The 20,079-nt window shown below is 35.7% G+C and overlaps 3 protein-coding genes across 3 annotated transcripts; 2 read left to right on the forward strand and 1 right to left on the reverse strand.

Annotated features, from left to right (window-relative positions):
* The first annotated feature begins 1,593 nt into the window (after window positions 1–1,593).
* Window positions 1,594–3,469, forward strand: LOC111801177 (remorin 4.1-like). Its single transcript, XM_023685175.1, has 2 exons — window positions 1,594–2,335; window positions 3,009–3,469. Exons 1-2 carry the CDS (start codon window positions 1,703–1,705, stop codon window positions 3,198–3,200), a joined length of 825 nt encoding a protein of 274 aa, XP_023540943.1. The 5' UTR covers window positions 1,594–1,702; the 3' UTR covers window positions 3,201–3,469.
* Window positions 3,470–3,981: 512 nt separating this feature from the next.
* On the reverse strand, window positions 3,982–14,474 carry LOC111799903 (putative elongation factor TypA-like SVR3, chloroplastic). Its single transcript, XM_023683411.1, has 14 exons — window positions 14,142–14,474; window positions 13,703–13,809; window positions 13,066–13,269; window positions 11,625–11,801; window positions 10,468–10,620; window positions 9,750–9,839; window positions 8,810–8,944; window positions 8,597–8,713; window positions 7,785–7,936; window positions 7,623–7,707; window positions 6,838–6,932; window positions 6,122–6,287; window positions 5,013–5,208; window positions 3,982–4,448 (listed from the first exon to the last, which is right to left on the reverse strand). Exons 1-14 carry the CDS (start codon window positions 14,368–14,370, stop codon window positions 4,315–4,317), a joined length of 2,040 nt encoding a protein of 679 aa, XP_023539179.1. The 5' UTR covers window positions 14,371–14,474; the 3' UTR covers window positions 3,982–4,314.
* Window positions 14,475–14,718: 244 nt separating this feature from the next.
* Window positions 14,719–20,069, forward strand: LOC111799904 (cytoplasmic tRNA 2-thiolation protein 2). The gene is made up of 7 exons (XM_023683412.1): window positions 14,719–15,886; window positions 17,348–17,696; window positions 17,776–17,862; window positions 18,310–18,431; window positions 18,562–18,640; window positions 18,967–19,364; window positions 19,759–20,069. Exons 1-7 carry the CDS (start codon window positions 15,564–15,566, stop codon window positions 19,805–19,807), a joined length of 1,407 nt encoding a protein of 468 aa, XP_023539180.1. The 5' UTR covers window positions 14,719–15,563; the 3' UTR covers window positions 19,808–20,069.
* The last annotated feature ends 10 nt before the right edge of the window (window positions 20,070–20,079 follow it).

Genomic DNA, 20,079 nt, shown 5'->3' on the forward strand with positions numbered 1-20,079 from the left:
GTCTAAAGCCACGTGTGCCGTGTCCATCACGGAAACCGAGCTACACTCCTTTTTCCACCGTACACGTGGCGTTTAGTGGTAGTCTAAATCAACAGTTGCATGGAAAGAGCCTTCATTGTGGGCCCAACTCCAGCGATTTACTGCCACGTGTTTTGTAGTGAAATAACGTTGCTTTTCTTGACACGTGCTGATCTCTGAGTGGTTTCTTGAGACTATCTTAATATTGGTGGGCTCCAGCTTCCCTTAGTCCAGCCGACACTAAATAAAGATTTATTAATATTTAAAAGAAATTAAAATTGATTTAGTCGAAGTATATTGCATTATGTTTTTCATTTTTATAATAAATTTATCAACATTATTAAATCAAATATAATCATTACTTTGCATTATCTTTTTTTTTTTTTTTTATTGAAATAGACATTTAAAAGCAATTAAAAAGAATAATATATATTTTATATTAAATTCCCATTATTTACAACCACACCCTGTATCTTTCACTTAATTAAAATGTATTTAGGTTTGTAAGTTTGTGTAGTTATGGGACAAAACGCCACATTGAGATATTTATTAGTTTTAAATATACAAAGATAATTTAATAAATTTGGTGACATATTTATTAGTTTTAAATATACCAGATAAGATAATAAATTTGATTCTATTCTCGAGGTCTATAGCTTGGTCTCTCGCTACTCCAATTGTTGAACTAAAACTCATTTTTGCTCCAACATCCCCGGGCAGACTAACTTGAATTCTTTCAACCTGTTTTTTTTTGTCTTTTATTCACATATTTTCTATAAAAAAATTCAAAAGATCACCCAACATAAAAATTGCTTCAAATGTTTCTTAGGAAAATTCTTAGAACATTATTCAACAAGGTGCAGCTTGTTTGTATGAATAGCAAATTTTAGTTATTTTAAACATTTCTTAGTCATTCAATTGTGATATAAGTTTATTCATGTGTGTTTTCCGATGTAACAAATACAAAGTGAATAAGTTTCTATGTAAGAGCCCAAACCCACTGCTAACAAGATACTATCCACTTTAGCCCGTCACGTATCGTTGTCAGTCTCACAGCTTTAAAACGTGACTGTTAAGGAAGAGATTTCACACCCTTATAAGGAATGTTCAAACCATAGGGGATCTCACAATCCACCCCTCCTCTTGAGGCCTAATGTCTTCGCTGGCACATCGGTGTCTAGCTCTGATACCATTTGTAACAATTCAAGCCCACCGCTAGTAGATGTTGTCCGTTTTGGCCCATTACATAACGCCGTGAGCAGTTTAAAAACGCGTCTGTTAGTAAGATGTTTCCACATCCTTGTAAGAAATGTTTCGTTCCCTTCTCTAAGCATAACGATAGGTTTGAATTTCTCCTGTACATCCAAAACATTTTTTATTTAAAAAAACAAATTAAAAATTAAGGAAATCTATTTTAAAAATAAAAAGAATAGTGAGAGGGGGAAAAAACAAAGAGAGAAAAAAGAAATTAATGAAGAAAAGTAAAATAATAATGTTGATATTTTTTATTGGAAATGTGTTCCACGTAATACATTTTGTGGCTAATAATTCCCAAATTTCAAATCAAACAAACTATTCATTTTGGAATTATATTCTCAAAGGGACTCTCTCTCTTTCCCCTTCCTTCACTCAAAATCTTCTCATTACTCATAAAAACACTCTCTGCATTTCTTCAATTCCCACCATGTTCAACGATCAAGCACTACCAGCAGGAACCTCCAGACCTACTCATGCCGGAGACGGTGAAGATCAAATCCGCGAAATCCACGCTCTGACTCCCACACCACCACCGCCGGTGACGGAGAATCGGAACCGCCGCGGAGAGGCTTGGGAAACGGCGAGCCAGAGATCGACTTCAATGGCGAGCGAAGGCGCTTCCAGTGAGAATTTTACTTCCATAAGTAGAGAGTTCAATGCTCTGGTAATCGCCGGCGCGGAGATCGGCGACGGTTATCGCCAGGACCGGCCGATTAACGAACCTCCGAATAACTTGAGCAGGATTGGAGAGGAAGATCAGGCTACGCCTGAGGAGGAGACGAATCCGTTGGCGATCGTACCGGACGGTCATCCGTTTGATGATCAATTAACGCTGTCGTCAATCACGAGACAGGAGAACAGTAGCGGCGGAGGAGCAGCAGCGACAAGAGAGATTTCGTTGCAGATGGTGAAGAAGGAGGAGGTGGAGACGAAGATTAGCGCATGGCAGAACGCGAAGATTGCAAAGATTAACAATCGGTTCAAGAGAGAAGATGCAGTGATCAGTGGATGGGAGAGGGAGCAGGTTCAGAAGGCATCTTCGTGGATGAAGAAGGTCGAGGTACGTGATTTGAAATTGAAAATGGCGATTTCTGTTTGAAGTAATGCGTTGTGTTAGTTGATAGATTGATTCAATAATTAATTGCTCTACTTTGTTTTTCAAGGTCATTCATGATCAATTAGTTATTGCATGAGTGTGTGGTTGAACATGTGAATGTTTTTTTCAATCTGATTCACTTTTTAACCACAACTTTCCTTCCTATTTCATTATACTTTTTCACCTTTTCAATATTCTATTTCTCTCTCTAAAATCTGAGTAAAAAACACGTTTAGTTTTACTGTCCTTTTTTGAAAAATTCCTTGGTTGATTCTTCAATACAAGTCTAGATTCATTTGAAACCTAACGCATCATCTACTACAAGAAGTGAAAATCACTTTTGATTTCTAAATTTTTTTTGTGAAACTAATAGTGTGCTTCTGGAATTTTAGAACAATTTAGTTTTAAACTCAGCTGTTCACTTTAAATTCTGCCACACTTTGTTTATTATAGTGAAACATATTATTCGAATCATTAATTTGATACCAAATGTGTTAAGAAACTATGTTACCTAATAAACAAAATTAACACTTAATTTAGATAAGAGTTTTCATAGTAGATGATTAAGTTAAAATAAAAATAACATGATGATTCATACATTATGAATGGGATGAAGTGAGAATTTGAATATGTGCAGAGGAGGTTGGAAGAGAGGAGAGCAAAAGCGCTTGAAAAGATGGAGAATGAAGTAGCGAAGGCGCGCAGAAAAGCAGAGGAAAGAAGAGCATCGGCTGAGGCCAAGAGGGGAACAAAAGTTGCGAAGGTCATTGAAATATCAAACCTGATGAGAGCAGTTGGAAGGCCACCAGCCAAGCGCTCCTTCTTCTGAATTCCTCTCTCTTTTGATCAGAGCAGTTGGAATTCGTCTCTCTTTGTAATTAATTAAGGAGATGGATAATCAAAACCCTCCGAAAACAGTTTTACATTTTTCTTTTACTTGAAAGAACAAAGGAAAGCTATATTATACATCCTCTCTACCAAGATCAAATCTTGGTTTCTAGTTGGTTTTAGTTTAAGAACTTGTAAGTAAGAAATGGGCAATTAGTCTATGTGTTTATACAAGTTTGTCTTTACCAGACTTCTCTTAGTTGTTAATCATCTTTTTGCATAGTAATAGATATATATATAGTTGAATTATATACTTAATTTCTTTTTTAATTTCTATGATTCTAATTTTCAATGTAGTCTCTAACGAAACTTCATAAATCATCTTAGTTTAAATGGTTTTTTATCTACTCGAAACACGTACTTATTTCATTATATTTTTTTACTCAACCCTAGACTCTTAATATAGTTGACTAATACAATAGATCAAATAAAAATATTAGCTCACAATCAATAAAAAAAAAAATGCTAATTATTGTATGGTAACTGTTCGAGAGAGATTTGACAAAACTATAGAAATAAATTTAAAAATTTTAAATTATAGGAATCAAAGTGAAGTTATGTTCAAAGGTTAATACTCAGAACTAAACAGAAACTAATCACATATCATAAGCACTAAATTAGCTATTATTAATACTTCCATCGAATTCATTTAATACTCATTTGGCTATAAAGTAAGCAAAATCAAAACAAAACAAAACATTGCGTGCAAATAAACAAGCATATTGCAAAAGTAAAAATAGACTGATTTGAGATGATTGGAGCCAAGGAAACCTCCAAGCAACAGCAGAGGTCAAAATTACATCAAAATATAAGGGAAAAAGGAGGCTGGTTCACTTTCTAGTTTCTACCAATCAATCACCCCTTTGGATGGTAATGTCTTGTCCTCTCTTATGTACAAATAATACAAACTATTGTAGATGGTAGCTTGATGCTTAAACCATTTAGTATTGACTAAAAGCTCTGTTAAAGCTTATGAATTCAAACAAATATTGCTGCAGTATAGAGACTATCATAACCGCGTTTTTCGGACTGTGAAGTTTCTCGGTAACAAATATCTACCTTGTTTTCTTCGCAAGTTTTGCATTTTTGCACATTCGGATGCTCGAGGGAGTAACTTCAACCAGTTCGTCTTCTTGAATGTACTCGATACAGTCATCTAAACTATAATCCATTGGGGTATCAAGAACCACTGCAAAAGGCAAAATTATTTAGAATATCATTTTGGTCCCGGTACTTTGGGACTTATTCTCTTTTAAACCTTTAAACCTTTATATGTCCATATTTAGTCCATGTGCCTTCAATAAATCTTAAGTCCCTATAGCTACCTTACAGCTAACTTTTCTAATAGCAAATTAGTTTCTATTAGCCTTCTTTATGAATTTTTTTGAGAATAAAAACTAAATTTAAGACATTTGAGAGTACAACTAAAATTGGATGAGTCCCGAAGTATTGGGACCAAAAGAGTAGGTTAACCTCTCATACTAATGAAGTGTTTCTTCTTAAAGCATTTTAAGGTGGTTTTAACTAGTCTCCATATTTTTCTGAATAATTATTGATTACGTAATCAAACACTGTTTCTAATAGACGAAAAGTATCTGATTAATAGTACCCGTACCCTAAGAGAGGAGTTTGTAATGGTGGCAGGTGAGGAGGATTCTAAGTGCAATATCTATTTTGAGTGAAGAATTAAAGCGGAGGTAAAACTCTAACCTGAACATTAAAAAAATAATTGAGGTGATCGAGTTGTTCTCACCTGTTTGTTCTTTGTTGGAGCGAACGTTTGTGGCAGCTTTTTTCTTGCACACGTTAAGGGATAAGTCCCCAGGCCGTTGATGAATTCCAACTATTTGACCTTTGTAAACATCTAAGCCGGGACTCACAAACATCTGCCCTCTCTCCTGTGAACTAGCAAGGGCATAAGATGTTGTTGTGCCTTCCTCAAAAGCAACCTGAAAAATCATTCGCAGCAGCTTCATCAGGCGTTATTTAATTTTTTGACGAGTCAAAGTATAACACGCTTTTTTTTTTATTACATATCCTTCATCATAAATTTTCAGAGGATAAAAAGGATAGAATTGCAAGAGTTAAAAATAAGTTGTGTTTCAGAATATTAAAGGTTTAATTCCTGTTTTTGTCTCTAGACTTTTATGCATTCTATGTTGATCCTTAGAATTTCATACAATTGGTCAAAATCTTGCCATTAATTTTATTTAATAAATTCTCAAGCAGAAATTTGATATAAATATATCTTTTATTCATTTACCAATCAGTAGATGTTTATCATTTGAAGCCACATGTAATAAATTAGGTATCAAGTCTATGTATTAGAGTTATTGTTTATTGATTAATGGAAAACTAATGGTTAGGACTAACATAGACTAAAACAAAACATTTCAAAGTTGAAAGAACAAATCAAAATATTGAAAATTAATGGATCAAAACATATAAACATGAAGTTCAGGGGATCAAAATAGAATATAAACTATATTAAAAGACTGCAGATATATGGGGGGGAGTGAGACAAATTTCCCTCACATTAATTCACAAGGTCTCTTACTGGCTACAGCCGTAATTTTTTAACCAAGCAAAACACATCAAAGCAGCATTTTTTTATTTTTATTTTTTGTAATAAGCAAGAGAAACAACAGTTCGAATAAAAAAGATTTGAACGCAAGAAGAAAGGCCGTGAAAGCACGAGAGAGGCTACAGGAAAACTTTTCAACATTCTACCGCCAAAACCAAACAAGAACAAATACAGAACATGACAGAAAATAATTCTTCACACATGGAACCCCCAAATATTTAAAGCAATAGTTAAAGCCCCCCATCAAAATAATTCAAGTAATAAGATAATTAAGTTACCAGTGAACCCTGATCACGAGTGTGAATGTCACCAGCCCAAGGTCCGTAAGAGTCAAATATTGTGTTGAGAATTGCTGTGCCACGTGAAGCTGTTAAAATTGCATTTCTCAATCCAAGAAGCCCCCGAGTTGGAATCTTATACCTCAGAAAAGTCGTCCCTTCAGACCTGGAAATAGGTATTGATAGAAATTAGAAGAATTAAAATTGGTCCAAGTAACAAAAGTAAAATTCACTTATGGCCCTTTCTCATTATAGGTAAAGACTGCACATAGAAAATGTACTTGATTCTTGAATAATAGAGCACAATTTTGATAAAATATCCTTTAGCATAGTATATACATTATTTAACATCATCAGAATGTAAATATGCTATGCATGTGGATTAGTAAGTCGCAGTAACAGCAACAGTGTGCCACCGTCCTCTATTAAATTTGTGATACAGGCCTCTCCTAGATAGAGTTTTAACAATGAGATGAGTTGTTTAACTACAGTAACTGGATGTCACCTATTTGTGAACATAAATCTAAGCTCACGATACTACAGGTATGTCATGTTGATTGTCAAGTCATTGTGTTATCAAACTCAACACATTAGTCAAGCTACTAATTCTCTGATCATCAGTTCGTATGATGACATTATTGAAAGTATTATCAAATCACATCCACCGTGCCAATGTTTAGTTTGGGGGAACAGAAATCAAAGAGACGTGTACAAACCCCACACCCTCCATATCGAACATCTGTCCACGCCTCTTGCCCAACAGTTCTACAACTGCTCCCATGTGTTCTTCTGGTACTTCCACAGTGGCAATCTGCATGGCAGTTTTACTTGTTATGATTATGAATGTCACTGATATAAGAAGTCAATCAAATGTCTCACAGTAAGCAATACTGTTCAAAAGATGAAGCACGTGCATGTAAGAAGACTAGATGCAAAACAAGATTCATATGGAAATTGTATTAAAATAAAAGTGCTTTGACAATCTACTTTATAGATTCATTCTTAACGATTTTCATAATGGACCTTTTCTTTTTCCTATCTTCAAATCAAATGTGTTCAACGCAGGATTACAATAAGGAGCCAAAGAAAAGTGTTTACTGTATTTTATACATTACATTATTATTAAATTTCAGTTTTCTGATTTGGTAAACTATTAGACTTTGTGTATTGGTTACAATCTTGGACATACTCGAAGTCCTCTGTATCTTGAAATCCTAATCTTAATAAAATTTTAATAGGGTGGTCCTCAAAAACATGCTCTAGGAGAACAAAAGGAAAATAATAATAACTTTTTAAAATAGTTATCCAAGTATGTTTTCACAGAATTTTTATTCTAAAAAACCTGCAAACACCTCTTCAAACAGTGTATTCTATTCCAGTATTCACTATTTTTAAATCCTGTATAATCTACAGAACTTAAAACTTAAAAAATTTAGCAGTGAATCAATCCCATTAAAATTTTCCAACACTGTCCTGCATCATATGACAATTAGAAACTCACCTCATATGGTTCCACCAATTGGTCATTCACCCTTTTGGTTATTACTCTAGGAGGCCCCACCATAAATTCATATCCTTCCCTCCGCCTAAAATGAATGAACTTATTAGTCATCAGAGGAAGTATACAGGAAAAGGTGGATCATCCTGAATATGAAATTCTTACATGTTCTCTATAAGTATTGTGATATGCAAAGTACCCCGACCACTAACAATGAACGTATCTGCTGTTTCACCATCTTCAACTTTCATTGCCAAATTACGCTCAAGCTCCCGGTAGAGTCGATCCCTTAAGTTTCTACTAGTGACATACTTGCCCTGCAATTCAAAATAACAACGCATATAGAACCTTACAATTTTTTTTTTCAATTTGTAATTTAGACAGAAATGTTGTCTTTTGTATTCTTTAACTATGCAGCACTTGTAGAGACGTTTTTTTTTTTTTTTTTTTTTTTTTTNTAACATATCCATCCGACCAAGCTCACATGGTAATGAAAAGTTTCCAACATCTCAACACCATATGTAGAGCTCCATAACCATTTCTTAACGAGAGCCTTAATTTTCTTTTTCATAAGTTTTTCCAACTCCAAGGCACCTAGATTCCATTTTTCTTTATGACATCTCCCATCAGAGCTAGCCCCCCAAGAGGAAGTTCCTCATGATGGAAATGCAAAAGCCATTTAGCCAAGAACGCACTCTTACAGGCTCTTAAGTTTCCTATCTCCAAACCCCCTCATCCACTAGCTTCATCACCACTTCCCACCTGCATGAATGGGACCCTCTCCCTTACTCAATCCCTTCCCTTTGTGGTACTTGGAAGAAATTTTTGCAATCTTCCTTGGCGTGAAGCTCTGCTTTTCATCCTCTCCCTTTTGTATTTTCAATTATTCGATCAAAGCTTCTTACTAAAAAAAACATATAAATATTTGTTTAAAGGAAAGAAAAACTAGGACTTCCGGTAGTATCATTCAGACATACCTCACGACCAACAAAAGGAGAAGTATTAATTGAGAATGACATCTTTACTGTCGGTTCTTCCACCTTAATAGCAGGTAATGGTTTTCCATATTGTTTGTCAGCAATTGTCTCACCAATCTGAGCACATGATATCCACAATAAAGATTCCGAAAACAACAAGAAAAAATTTCAATAAAAGAACAAAAGCTTTGCAAAAACTGAATTCACTTTTACCTGAATATCATCAACTCCACAAACCGCACATATGTCACCAGCCTGCACCTTCCCTACAGGGACTCTATTGAATTTCTCATATACAAAAAGCTCACTAATTCTTGCATATCTACAAGAATCTTCTGATGTGCATACCTGGAAAAAAGAAGACAGAAAAGAAGGTAACAAATCAAACTTTTGTTAAAAAGAGATACATAAAGAAAGGGGGGAGATAGCATAGCCCTAACTCAAGCCAAATAATATTGGAAAAACACTTCCCATTTAGCATTAATCAAATGGAAAAATGGCACAGCCACCTAAGAGGAGGTTACGGAACAGAAAGGACCTATTCAACCCCCTTTATAAACCTTTCATTCCTTTCTAGTCAATAATCCCAAAGAATAGTCAAAATTACGTTCTTTTAGGGACACAAGCTTCTAATGAAGAAATCAAGTATACAAAAGGAGAGAAAGGGAAAGGATAGATAAGACATCCCCCAATTCTCAGAGCTTATGAGATTTACACCCCACTTGTTATCAAAATAGACAGAGAAAATACAATTTTCCAATAAAAGAACTCCAGAAAGTAGCCACTAAGTAAGAAAAAGCAGAAGTTCAACTTCTTTGAATCAATCTTAGAAGATTCTAAAATTCTATTCAAGGCAAAGAGTCCTATATTATACGAAGAGGAGCCATGCCGATCATTTAGAACTTTAACAAATATTAGGGGAAAAAAGGTGGTAGAACTGTGGAGGCCCAAGAGTCAAAAGATGAGACAAATATCCTGTCTCCTCCTAAGAGACCTCCACATCCTGAAAGATCCTTCTATTCCTTTTCAACGATCTATTCCAAATAATAGCAAAAAACAGGTTGCTTCAGAAACCTCTATCATGAAATGGAAAGGCAACCTTAAAGAAAAGCAAATGCTGGTAAGTCTAGCTCAACCTGCAAAATGGACTAACCTTCACATCCATTCCTTTTTGCAGTTCTCCAGCATGCAGTCGACCAATGGCTATCCTTCCTTTGTGCTCGTCGTATTCAATATTTGTAGCCTAGGATAAGAAGTGCATATTAAAATTGAGACATGTTTTAAGAGAATAAAAAGTTCAAGACAAAAGAGTTGAACTGAGTTTTGTCAAATTTGGAGAACTGAGAAGCCTATGTTTGTCATCCATGTTGCATCTTTAAGAATGTCACATGAGACTTGAGTACATAATCACATACTAAAACGTGATGTTAAAGTACAAAATATGCAAGAATTCATTTAATGGACTCGTCATAAAGTTTAAGATAAATGGTGGAAGGATTAAGAATTGGGACCAAAGAATAATAAAAAGAAAACAAATTGGGGGCAAATAGAAGATATAATGTTAGTGGCTTGAACAAAGCTTACTTATGATATGTGTGAAACTTAGATTAACAAAAGTAGAATATTTCAAAACCAAACAAGATAGTAAAGTTTTTTACGTTAAATAATAAGAAAAGTCAGAAATTGAATTCATGTGTTTTTTGGTTTAGGATTTAGGATACTATCATTCTAGAACACTAACTTGTAAAAGTTCTTTTATTATCCATAAAGATGCGATATGTAATAATATTCTCGCGGATCTTCAACAGTTCAAATCAATTATATTATTGAAGATAAACGAAGTGCTCACAATAAAAAGAAAGATCACTTACAAGCATTTGCAATGCACCATCTTTGTCAATACGTGGTCCAGGGATGCATCTGATAATAGACTCAAAAAGTGGTCCAAGATCTTCTCCCAATTTTTCAGGAGATAATCCAGCCTTACCTTGAATGCCACTAGCGTAAATCACTTGGAAGTCGCACTGAACCAAAACAAAAGTTGGAGTGAGAAAGACGTTGCTTACACTATCAGAAATAATGAAATGAAACACTAAAAAACATTCATATATGTGTCAGATTGTGTGCAATTTCCCTCTACTGAGTGAATCACTTAGAATGACTTCCATTAATAATTTTCAATAACCTCCGCGGCTCTAATATTATAAGGTTTGTAACAAAGCATAAAATATTGTTGTAAATTTGAAGGTGCTCATTCGTTAGTTTTTAGGCGGGGGGTTCTCTCTATCTGGCCCTTAGGCTTTTTTTTGTGGCCCTTGGTTTGACCTTCTCTAATACACTTCTCGTTGCCAACAATATATATATTGTTATACATCATCCTTTACTGCTATCTTAAAGTTAGGTTAAATATCCTTTAATGTTGCTCTAATATATAAAGTGTCTTTAACAAAATGGAAGGTGGCCTTCCTCGTGGATTGGATGGTGACAAAAAAGGATGAATTTTTTTATCTAACTTGCGGTGGCAATGACGTACGTTGACCACGGCGATGGTGGCAATGGGGGTTTAAGTGAAGACAATAAAGCTCACAAAACCTAAGGTGAAAAATAAAAGGGTTTTAAACCCCAAACCCAAAAGTTCCCAAAAAACCATAATGGTTTACAAATCCAAAATGCCCTAGGAAAGTACCTAATGCTCTAATACCGTACAAATAGTATTTGGCAAAATATCAATGTACTCCATGTTAGAGAGACACACATATACAAGTACACAAGAGAACTCTAAACTCAAGAATGTGCAATTACAATAAAGTACGACTATACATACAATATATGTTATTAACAATAATGTTGTTAATTTCAAAAGATTGGTTGTTGTCTGGTACCTTGTAAATTGTAATATTCTTTTCTGCCACATTGTTCAATGCACTTATTATATATCCTTTACTCAATACTTATTATCTTGTTGATTCTTATCATAAAGCATAGGTATAAGGCCATTATCCATGATTTTCAAATACTGTAAATGTACCTGTTCATCTGATGCGTTCAGTTCAATAAATAGTTCAAAAGTGGAATTGATCACATAATCTGGACGAGCTGAAGGTCTATCAATCTTGTTGACCACGACAACAACAGCATGCCCAAACTCTAGGGCCTTCTTAAGCACAAATCTTGTTTGTGGCATTGGACCTTCAACAGAATCTACCTAGATAAATACATAGAAAAAGAGGTGATAGCACAAGAAGATCAAAGTTAGAAACATATTTTAGAAGATACCTTTAGTAAAATTATAGGCAAGATGAAAATGTTTAAACCAAGTCATATAGAGGATAAAATCTTTGGACCTTATTACTTGATAATTTGCTCTGGCATATCAGCCTTGTCCATTAAAAAAATAAGTTGAGTTTGTTTAGCATTTTTATTCTGAAACAGTCCCATCTGCAACTTAAAATCTATGCAATCAGATTTCAAACGAAATTTTGAACTTAAGAATAGAAATAAAGAAACATGAACGGTAAATCCATGGGAAGTCACCCCACCCTTTGGGTTAGGTGAAGAATAAGGTGTTTAGTTGAAAGAGCAAGAACCTTGTAACAAACATTATAATAAACTATTTCCATCAAATATTCCTCTCCATAAAATGTGTGAGAGGGAAATACCTTCTACTCCATTAAACTTGATAAATAGTAAAATTTAGCCCCTAATTTTGAAAAAAACGCCCATATAACCCTTTAGCCCCCTAATCTAATAATATTTTTATGATGAAGCTACAGCAAGTTATCAAACTTACAGTTGTTACTTTTGATTAGGTGGCAATACAAGTTATAAATTAGTCAAACATTTAACAATCATTTATCTAGAACCAAAGTACTCGCAACCTTACTATTTTATCTTTAACTCACTTGCAATCACTCTATCAAACCTTCAACTTTCCACTGACTTGACGCCATAAAAAAAAAAGGGTAGACACGACAAGCATGAGATAAGCCTCTGAGGTTGCTTCTTTTGTTAGTAGGTTATTGGAAAGTGACAAGTGATCCACAGTGCACCAAGAATTGACACATCGATATAAAAATTTAATTAATTTTAGTCCCTATACTTTTAAAAAGTTATCAATTTAGTCCCTGTTTGTCAAATTTAAGCATAAATTTTCACTCAATAGAAACTCTTTAATACAAATTTATAATTACATTTGAAGTTCAGTAAGTGAAATATCATGCTAAAATTATGATTGAAAAATTAGGAAAAAATGGAAATGAAAAGGGACTGAATAAGTTACTTTTTAAGAGAAATTTTGAAAGTATGGGAAGCAAAATGGACATTTTGAAAGTACAAGTACCAAACCGAACCAAAGCAAGAATTATAGGGACCAAAATAGTATTTAAACCAAAATCAAATTTTAAATATCTAAAATATAAATTTGAAGATAGAACCATAGTTTCAAATATGTAGAATATGTTGAAGAATACCACAAGAAGAATCCCTTCCACCATATTCAGAATGCGTTCAACTTCACCGCCAAAATCGGAGTGCCCAGGAGTGTCAATAATATTGATCTTTGTATCCTTATATGTAATAGATGTATTTTTGCTCAGTATTGTAATTCCTCTTTCACGCTCTAAGTCATTTGAATCCATTATTCTTTCTTTCACAACTTGGTTGTCACGAAATACCTGCAATTGAAAATATGAAATACCTTAGGTTGAAGGTTATTATTGTCAACGTTTCTTGCTAAGTATGTCTTAGATTGCTTTTAGAAAATAGATTACATGACCTCCAAAAGGAGAAATTGTTTGAGGAGTTTTACACCCTTGGATGTATGGGGAAAAAAATAACTATAAAAGTACTTCGAATGTTTTTCATGATCATTTCTAGCTCTAGCTCTAAGCTCTAAGCTCTAATACATCAAATGGTTGACATAAAAAATAAATAGGGCATAAGCCAGCAGGTACAACATAGTTAGTCTTTGCTCAAAATCATTGCATTACGTTGCACTAAACAGTATTTATGATTTGGAAATCATGCAGTCGCAATATAACAGAATGAAGAATTAACACCTGCATTGCACCTAAAAATAAACATTAGAATTGATTATCTCGGTATTACCTTTGCTTGCTTCAACATAGCATCGACCAAAGTTGTCTTTCCATGGTCTACATGAGCCACTATGGCTATGTTCCTTATATCTTGTCTCCTCATCAGTTGGCTCTTCTCTAATGCAAAACATCAGCCCAGAAATGAAAATTCCAAAGAAAAAAGTTAGTAATAAATTTTGGGTGGGGTGGAAGACCAATATTAGATTTAACGTTGATGCAACCAAATAGTCTCCCAACACATAAAAACCATAAAAATCACCAAAAACAAAGAGAGATTACACAAGTACAAAAACTTTCATAAACTATAAGAATTATCGATACTGGTTCCTAATTCCTCGTCGCAGCATAGCAAATACAGAGGTCGAGAAATGGACAGTAGCTTCCTCTCTTCTCATCAACACACCGATAAATGACCAAATAAAACGGACGTAGAGAGAGAGAGGGGATACCGGTGCGGGCTTCAGTAGCTTCAGAGACAGAGCATTTGACCGGACATCGAATTGGAAGTCTCGAACGAGAGCTGAGAGCTTGTTTAGGCAATGAAGTTGAAATCCTGGAGGAGGAAGTGAGGCCATGGAGCTGCTTAATTTGAGGAGTGAAAACTGTTCCGAGTTTGATTTTGGGGTAAAGCAATGGGGAAGAGGATAAGGAGCTGCTGAAGGTCATTACCATTTCCATGGCTGCTCTGGCCGGCTCTCTTCTCTCTCTTGCGGAAGGGAGAGCGAAGGATTTGGCAATTGAGGCTGTAAAATGAGGCCTCGTCCCGCCTTACAAAGTGTGGAGGATTTTGTTTAATCCATTTGTTTGGTATTAGATTGATGGTTTATTTTTTCGCCACGTCCTTCAATTGCCCCATTTTGAATGTCTTGGCTTTTCCTTGGTTTGGCCATTAGAGGCCACGCTTTTTCTTCTTTTCATCACAAGATTATCTCCAACTTTCAAATTATGTACCTAAGCTTGTGCTAGACTATATTATTCAAACCATAATCTTATCTTCTCCAATGTTGATGCTATAAAAATCGAACTCGACTCGCCTCGGCTCTCCTCACAGAAATAGAGCCCAACTCATAGCTTATATCGTCCCCTTCCTAGCTCGTTCTTCTTCGTGCTCTGTCTCTTCTTTTTTTTCTCATTCGTTGGTACTCGTTTTCCTCTTACGACTCATCTCTTTCCCTTAGTCGGTTATTGGTTACACTCTCCTTCGCTTTTGGACTCGTCGCATATATCTCTCTCTTTTAATCTTTCTCATTTTTTCGTTCGTGTTTTGATCAACATCGACCCACTACTGGGATGGTGTGGTTTAGTTACACCAATAACTAGAAACAACCCCGACAACCCTCTAGTAGCAATGAGCGATATCCCCATGAAAGCGTCTGGCTCTATCGTTGCACTGTTGAGATTGTGTCTTTGCGTATAGCAATGATGATGACTTCTTCACACAACTAGTGATCTTCTCCTGGGTATGTAGATTTAAGCAATGATCCAATAAAATAATTCTACGTTGAAGAACGGATATTGGATACTGTATTTTTCTCGAACATCTTGCTATTAGGGTTAGATATGTGTTGCAATTTTTGGTGTAGGTGACTTTACGTGATGTGTTGCAATTTTTGTCGTATGTGATTTTATGTGATGGTTGAGTTAATTAACCATCATATTCGATTGACCCAACGCCCCAAGGAAACGCGCGCCAAGCCAAATCAGACCAAAGTTGGTTTGGTCCAGTCGGGTTGACCTAGAATGGTAAGACCAGACCTTGGCTAGGGTTTGGGTTGTATTAGGCCCTCATTTTGGCGCGTCTGCAAACTTTGCAAGTTCGCAACGAAGCCTTGGCATGCTCTGATTCTCAGGCAACTCACTCTCGACCACCTATGGCGTGTAATTCTTCAACCTGCCAATCCAACTGCTACAGAAATCAAGACGACGAGGCAACAGTCGAACAAGATTCACTTAGAACAAACAAGGCCGATCGTTTAGCCGCCACGAATGGAGACAGTGGTGATACGCATCTCTGCTTTAAATGCAAGGCCAAGGAGCGCATGTCTAGCTCTGAAGAAGGAGACGATGGGCGCTTTTGCAGCGATTGCTTTCGGAGCAACTTGTTTGCAAAGTTCCGGCAGGCTGTAAACTCGAACGCCATGATCTCTCCTTCTGACAAAGTGCTTGTTGCCTTCTCCGGCGGTCCTTGTTCCAGGTCCTTCCTCTTTTTAGACTAATTGTATTTATTTTTTCTCTTGTAATGTATTGGTTCATGGCTGTGGGTACGCAGGGAACTTCGTTTTGGATGTTGCGAGTGGACTTGACAGTTTTCAGACTGATTATTTAGTTAGAATCCCGAGCGCTATTGATATTCTCACGTCTTTCTGTTATTTGTATGCCTCTTTCCGCAGATTGGTTCAAAAGATTTGCAGCTTGTGTATAGTTATTAGGATCCTTGAGCAGGCCTCTAGGTTTATTTGTAGTTAACATGAGTCAATCAATTTTATTTGGTCTAAATTTGAGCATTAATGAAACTTACTTTGTGGCCCAAAATTTATTTGGTCAGGTTGGTGATTAGTCTATTATCTATCTCAGCATGTCCATTGATGGTAACCCCAATAACGATGCTTTCTGAGCGCCAATGAAACCACTTTTCATTAATGAACTCAAAAGCATGTTTAGATACGATAAGAACTAAAGTAACTACCTAGAATTTCTTTGACCATTATAGTGCTTCGCTATCATCGTGCAAACATATTATTTGCTATGCTTTGCCAATACTTCAAGGAAGAACTTAATTGAGTTATATTGACATGAACTTAGCTTAGTGGTTAGGACATTCTACTTCCTCTAAGAGGCTGCATACTTCTTAAGTGCTATCCTTTGCCAATACTTCAAGGAAGGACTTAATTGAGTTATATTGACATGAACTTAGCTTAGTGGTTAGGACATTCTACTTCCTCTAAGAGGCTGCATACTTCTTAAGTGCTATCCTTTGCCAATACTTCAAGGAAGGACTTAATTGAGTTATATTGACATGAACTTAGCTTAGTGGTTAGGACATTCTACTTCCTCTAAGAGGCTGCATACTTCTTAAGTGCTATCCTTTGCCAATACTTCAAGGAAGGACTTAATTGAGTTATATTGACATGAACTTAGCTTAGTGGTTAGGACATTCTACTTCCTCTAAGAGGCTGCATACTTCTTAAGTGCTATCCTTTGCCAATACTTCAAGGAAGAACTTAATAAGTTATATTAACATGCGCTTAGCTCAGCTGTTAAGGCATTCTACTTCCTCTAGGAGGTTGCATTTTTGAATCCTCTCATCCTACATTTGATTCATGATTTATTGAGTTGAATTATTTTCTACCTCTTAGTGATAGAGTTAAAGTGCACAACTTTATATGATCAATGTAGGATATGATTCGTAAGCTGTGTTTTCTTATAAGATAGCTAGAAGAACCGAACTGATTAACATCTTGATAGCTCCTTTTTTTTTTTTTTTTTGATATGAACATCATGATAGCTCTTAGTGATGAATGATCTGGTATTCCTTTAGAAAGTCACCTATACAATTATTTAATCGGATTTTTTTATTACCAATTTATCTTGGATGCACTGGAAACTGTCCATGATCTAAGAAACTTACACTCCCCTTTCCCAACAAAACTTCCAGGGTGGCTTTGCAATTTGTTCATGAGATGCAAGTTAAAGCACACAAAAATTTTGAAGCAAGTAGGGATAGATCACTGCAAGTTTTTGGTGTTGGAGTTGCTTATATCGATGAAACCTCTGCTTGTCCTATCCCTTTGCATGAGATAGACAGAACAATTCAAGCCATCCAATCAGTTGTGTCAAGTCTATCTCCACCGATAAAAGATTTGCATATTGTTCAAATTGAGAGTGTATACTCTTCAAATTTGAGTGACGGAAGGGAGAAGTTGAAGAAGTTGTTAGATACAGTCAGTGATGTCACAGGAAAGGAAGACCTTATCTCACATTTGCGGATGTTATCCTTACAAAAAGTTTGCTCCTCGACTTATTCCTTCAATTAGCTTGCAATCAAAGAGAGGGAAATTCTTAGTCCTATTGTTTGTTATGCAGATTGCCGCTGAAAATGGATACAACAGACTTGTACTTGGGACGTGTACTTCAAGGATTGCTTGCCATGTGATTTCTTCCACTGTTAAGGTTTTTCTTCAACTGTTAAGCATACATCTACATATTTTAGTTTTAAGCAATTAATTTGAATATTCAAGTACTAGTTTTTTCGGACTCATCATATTGACCGACCAGAATGAAGGTTAGAAGGTTGGTGCATTGCTATTGGATCATTAAGTATGAGCTTGGCAATTGTGGACTTTTAATTATAATTTAGGCATGGCTGCCACTACACTCTGCAGGAAAAATTGATGCTTTGGGGTGGGGGGGTGGTGCATTGTGCCTTTTTGGAGACACCTCTATTAAAATATAGAAAATAGCTAGGGTAGCTATGGAATCTTATTATGTATTATTGTATTGCTTTAAATTTACTGCTAATTATTGTTACAAGCTGCTTATTTTGTTCTGTTCTCCAAATCTTCCCATTTGGGATAGGTCCATGCACTGAGTATGACTTCGCTATTTTAATTCAAGCAGGGCCAAGGATATTCCTTACCGGCAGATATACAGTATGTTGATGCAAGATGGGAGGTCCCAGTGGCACTTCCTCTACGTGATTGTCTTGCACAAGAGCTCAACATGCTTTGCTGTGCTGATGGGTCTGTATTTGTTAGGTTTATCACCAGAATGAATTCTTGGTTAACTTTGTCCTGTTTAGTTCTTTACCGCTGTTAATTTTGCTCGTTGCATAATCTAACTGATGATAAGATCTGGTTCTTGGCAGGGCAGTCTAAAGACAGTGGAACTGACCAAAACATCCTTTTCTGGCATCAATGACTTGGTCTCATCATTCGTGGCTCTATTGCAGGTACAAGTAGGAAGTTGATTTAGAAAAATATGCAGTTTTGTACATTTTAGCTTAGGAGAACGACCTTTGTGAAGGGTAACTAATCTGTTGAATCACTGCTGTGTGCAGCGATAAGACATGTTTGTGTGTTCAATTTACGAGCAATTTTGGTTAGGCATGGAAACAATTTAACTTCTAACGGAACTGCTCTAATTTCACCTTCTAATTCAAGTGATTGTTTCTGAGTAAGAAAGAAAATGCATCTACGAGTTGTGAGGCCACTTGTCCTTCCCAGGACTGTTTTGCAGAACTTGACTGAAGAAATTTTGTTATATTTTCTTTCATAGGAAGAGAATCCCTCTCGTGAGTCGACAATTGTGAGAACTGCTGGCAAGCTTACTCCATTCAACTTTAGCAGAATTCCAGATTTGAATGAAAGTAATGGTGTTCCTTTGGCCACCAAAAGGCGTCAAAAGAGAAATAACTTTAAGCATGTTAACTCTTTATCATCGGAAACATTTTGTGCTGTCTGCAATGGTCCACTTAACATGTCCGATGTGCAAACTTTAAGAAGTTTTGAAGCTGGCCAGGTAAGTTCAATTTTGGCTGGTACCTGTTGTTCAAGTTGTCAATTTCAGATTCTTCCCAAGGATTCCATATCGCAAGAACTTCTTCTTTCACTCTTGCCACCCTCTATGGTTGCTCGAGCAATGCATGGCAGCCCTAGCAATTCAAATTCGCTAAGGTGAGGTTAAGTCTTGTATTACTGTTGGTACTATGAAGGAAAAAGGATAGTGCAAGTTTATGATAACTGAATTTTGTATTCTAAATCTCTGTTGTATATCATCTTCCCACAAGGCTTTTTCCCTTGGATACTGAACCTGGGCATATCAAAAAAATTAAAGTAGAATAAGAAAAATTAAACAACTTCCAGCCTGTGTTTGTATGTTTCTTAAAATGTCTGTATTAAGTCATTTTAGATGGACTTGATGAAATTACTGAAATATTGTTGTTGTTTCATGTAGTTGTATGCTTAAAGTGCGTAGTAGCATGCAGTCTCCTTCAGACATCACTATGTTGAGCTCACTAAGTATTACTTTCAAAATATTCAAGCTGAATATTTCTGTTCTTAATTGCAGGGAGCAAATACAGGAATTCTTGCTGTCAGATGATGAAGTCGAATCGTAAGCCAGGTTAACAACTAGCAAAATTGGCTTCTTTCAACAATGATAATTATACGTGCATTTGTAGAATTTATGGGAAGGCATCGACTTTTCTTTTCTTAGCTGCGGTTTGCTTTCTTTTCGTCTGTTGCATTCAGTTCATTTATATAGAAACAGATTCTTTTACACTCCGGTATATGCTTCTATTTTAGGTTCCTAACATATGCTAGACTGCCTGATTATTCATCACATAAAATGCTGATTATGAAAAATCTTTTAATGTTTAATTCAAGCATC

The sequence above is a fragment of the Cucurbita pepo genome, chromosome LG08 (assembly GCF_002806865.2).
Source record: "Cucurbita pepo subsp. pepo cultivar mu-cu-16 chromosome LG08, ASM280686v2, whole genome shotgun sequence".
NCBI classification, from domain to species: Eukaryota; Viridiplantae; Streptophyta; class Magnoliopsida; order Cucurbitales; family Cucurbitaceae; genus Cucurbita; species Cucurbita pepo.

Coding starts and splice junctions, on each gene's coding strand:
- LOC111801177 (XM_023685175.1), top strand. CDS start 1,703: ATGTTCAACGATCAAGCACTACCAGCAGGAACCTCCAGACCTACTCAT. Junction 2,336..3,008: donor CGTGGATGAAGAAGGTCGAG/GTACGTGATTTG, acceptor GAATATGTGCAG/AGGAGGTTGGAAGAGAGGAG.
- LOC111799903 (XM_023683411.1), bottom strand. CDS start 14,370: ATGGAAATGGTAATGACCTTCAGCAGCTCCTTATCCTCTTCCCCATTG. Junction 6,933..7,622: donor AATTGGTGGAACCATATGAG/GTGAGTTTCTAA, acceptor ACTGCCATGCAG/ATTGCCACTGTGGAAGTACC. Junction 6,288..6,837: donor TTCGATATGGAGGGTGTGGG/GTTTGTACACGT, acceptor ACCTATTTCCAG/GTCTGAAGGGACGACTTTTC.
- LOC111799904 (XM_023683412.1), top strand. CDS start 15,564: ATGGCGTGTAATTCTTCAACCTGCCAATCCAACTGCTACAGAAATCAA. Junction 15,887..17,347: donor TCCGGCGGTCCTTGTTCCAG/GTCCTTCCTCTT, acceptor CAAAACTTCCAG/GGTGGCTTTGCAATTTGTTC. Junction 18,432..18,561: donor ATGCTTTGCTGTGCTGATGG/GTCTGTATTTGT, acceptor TTGGCAGGGCAG/TCTAAAGACAGTGGAACTGA.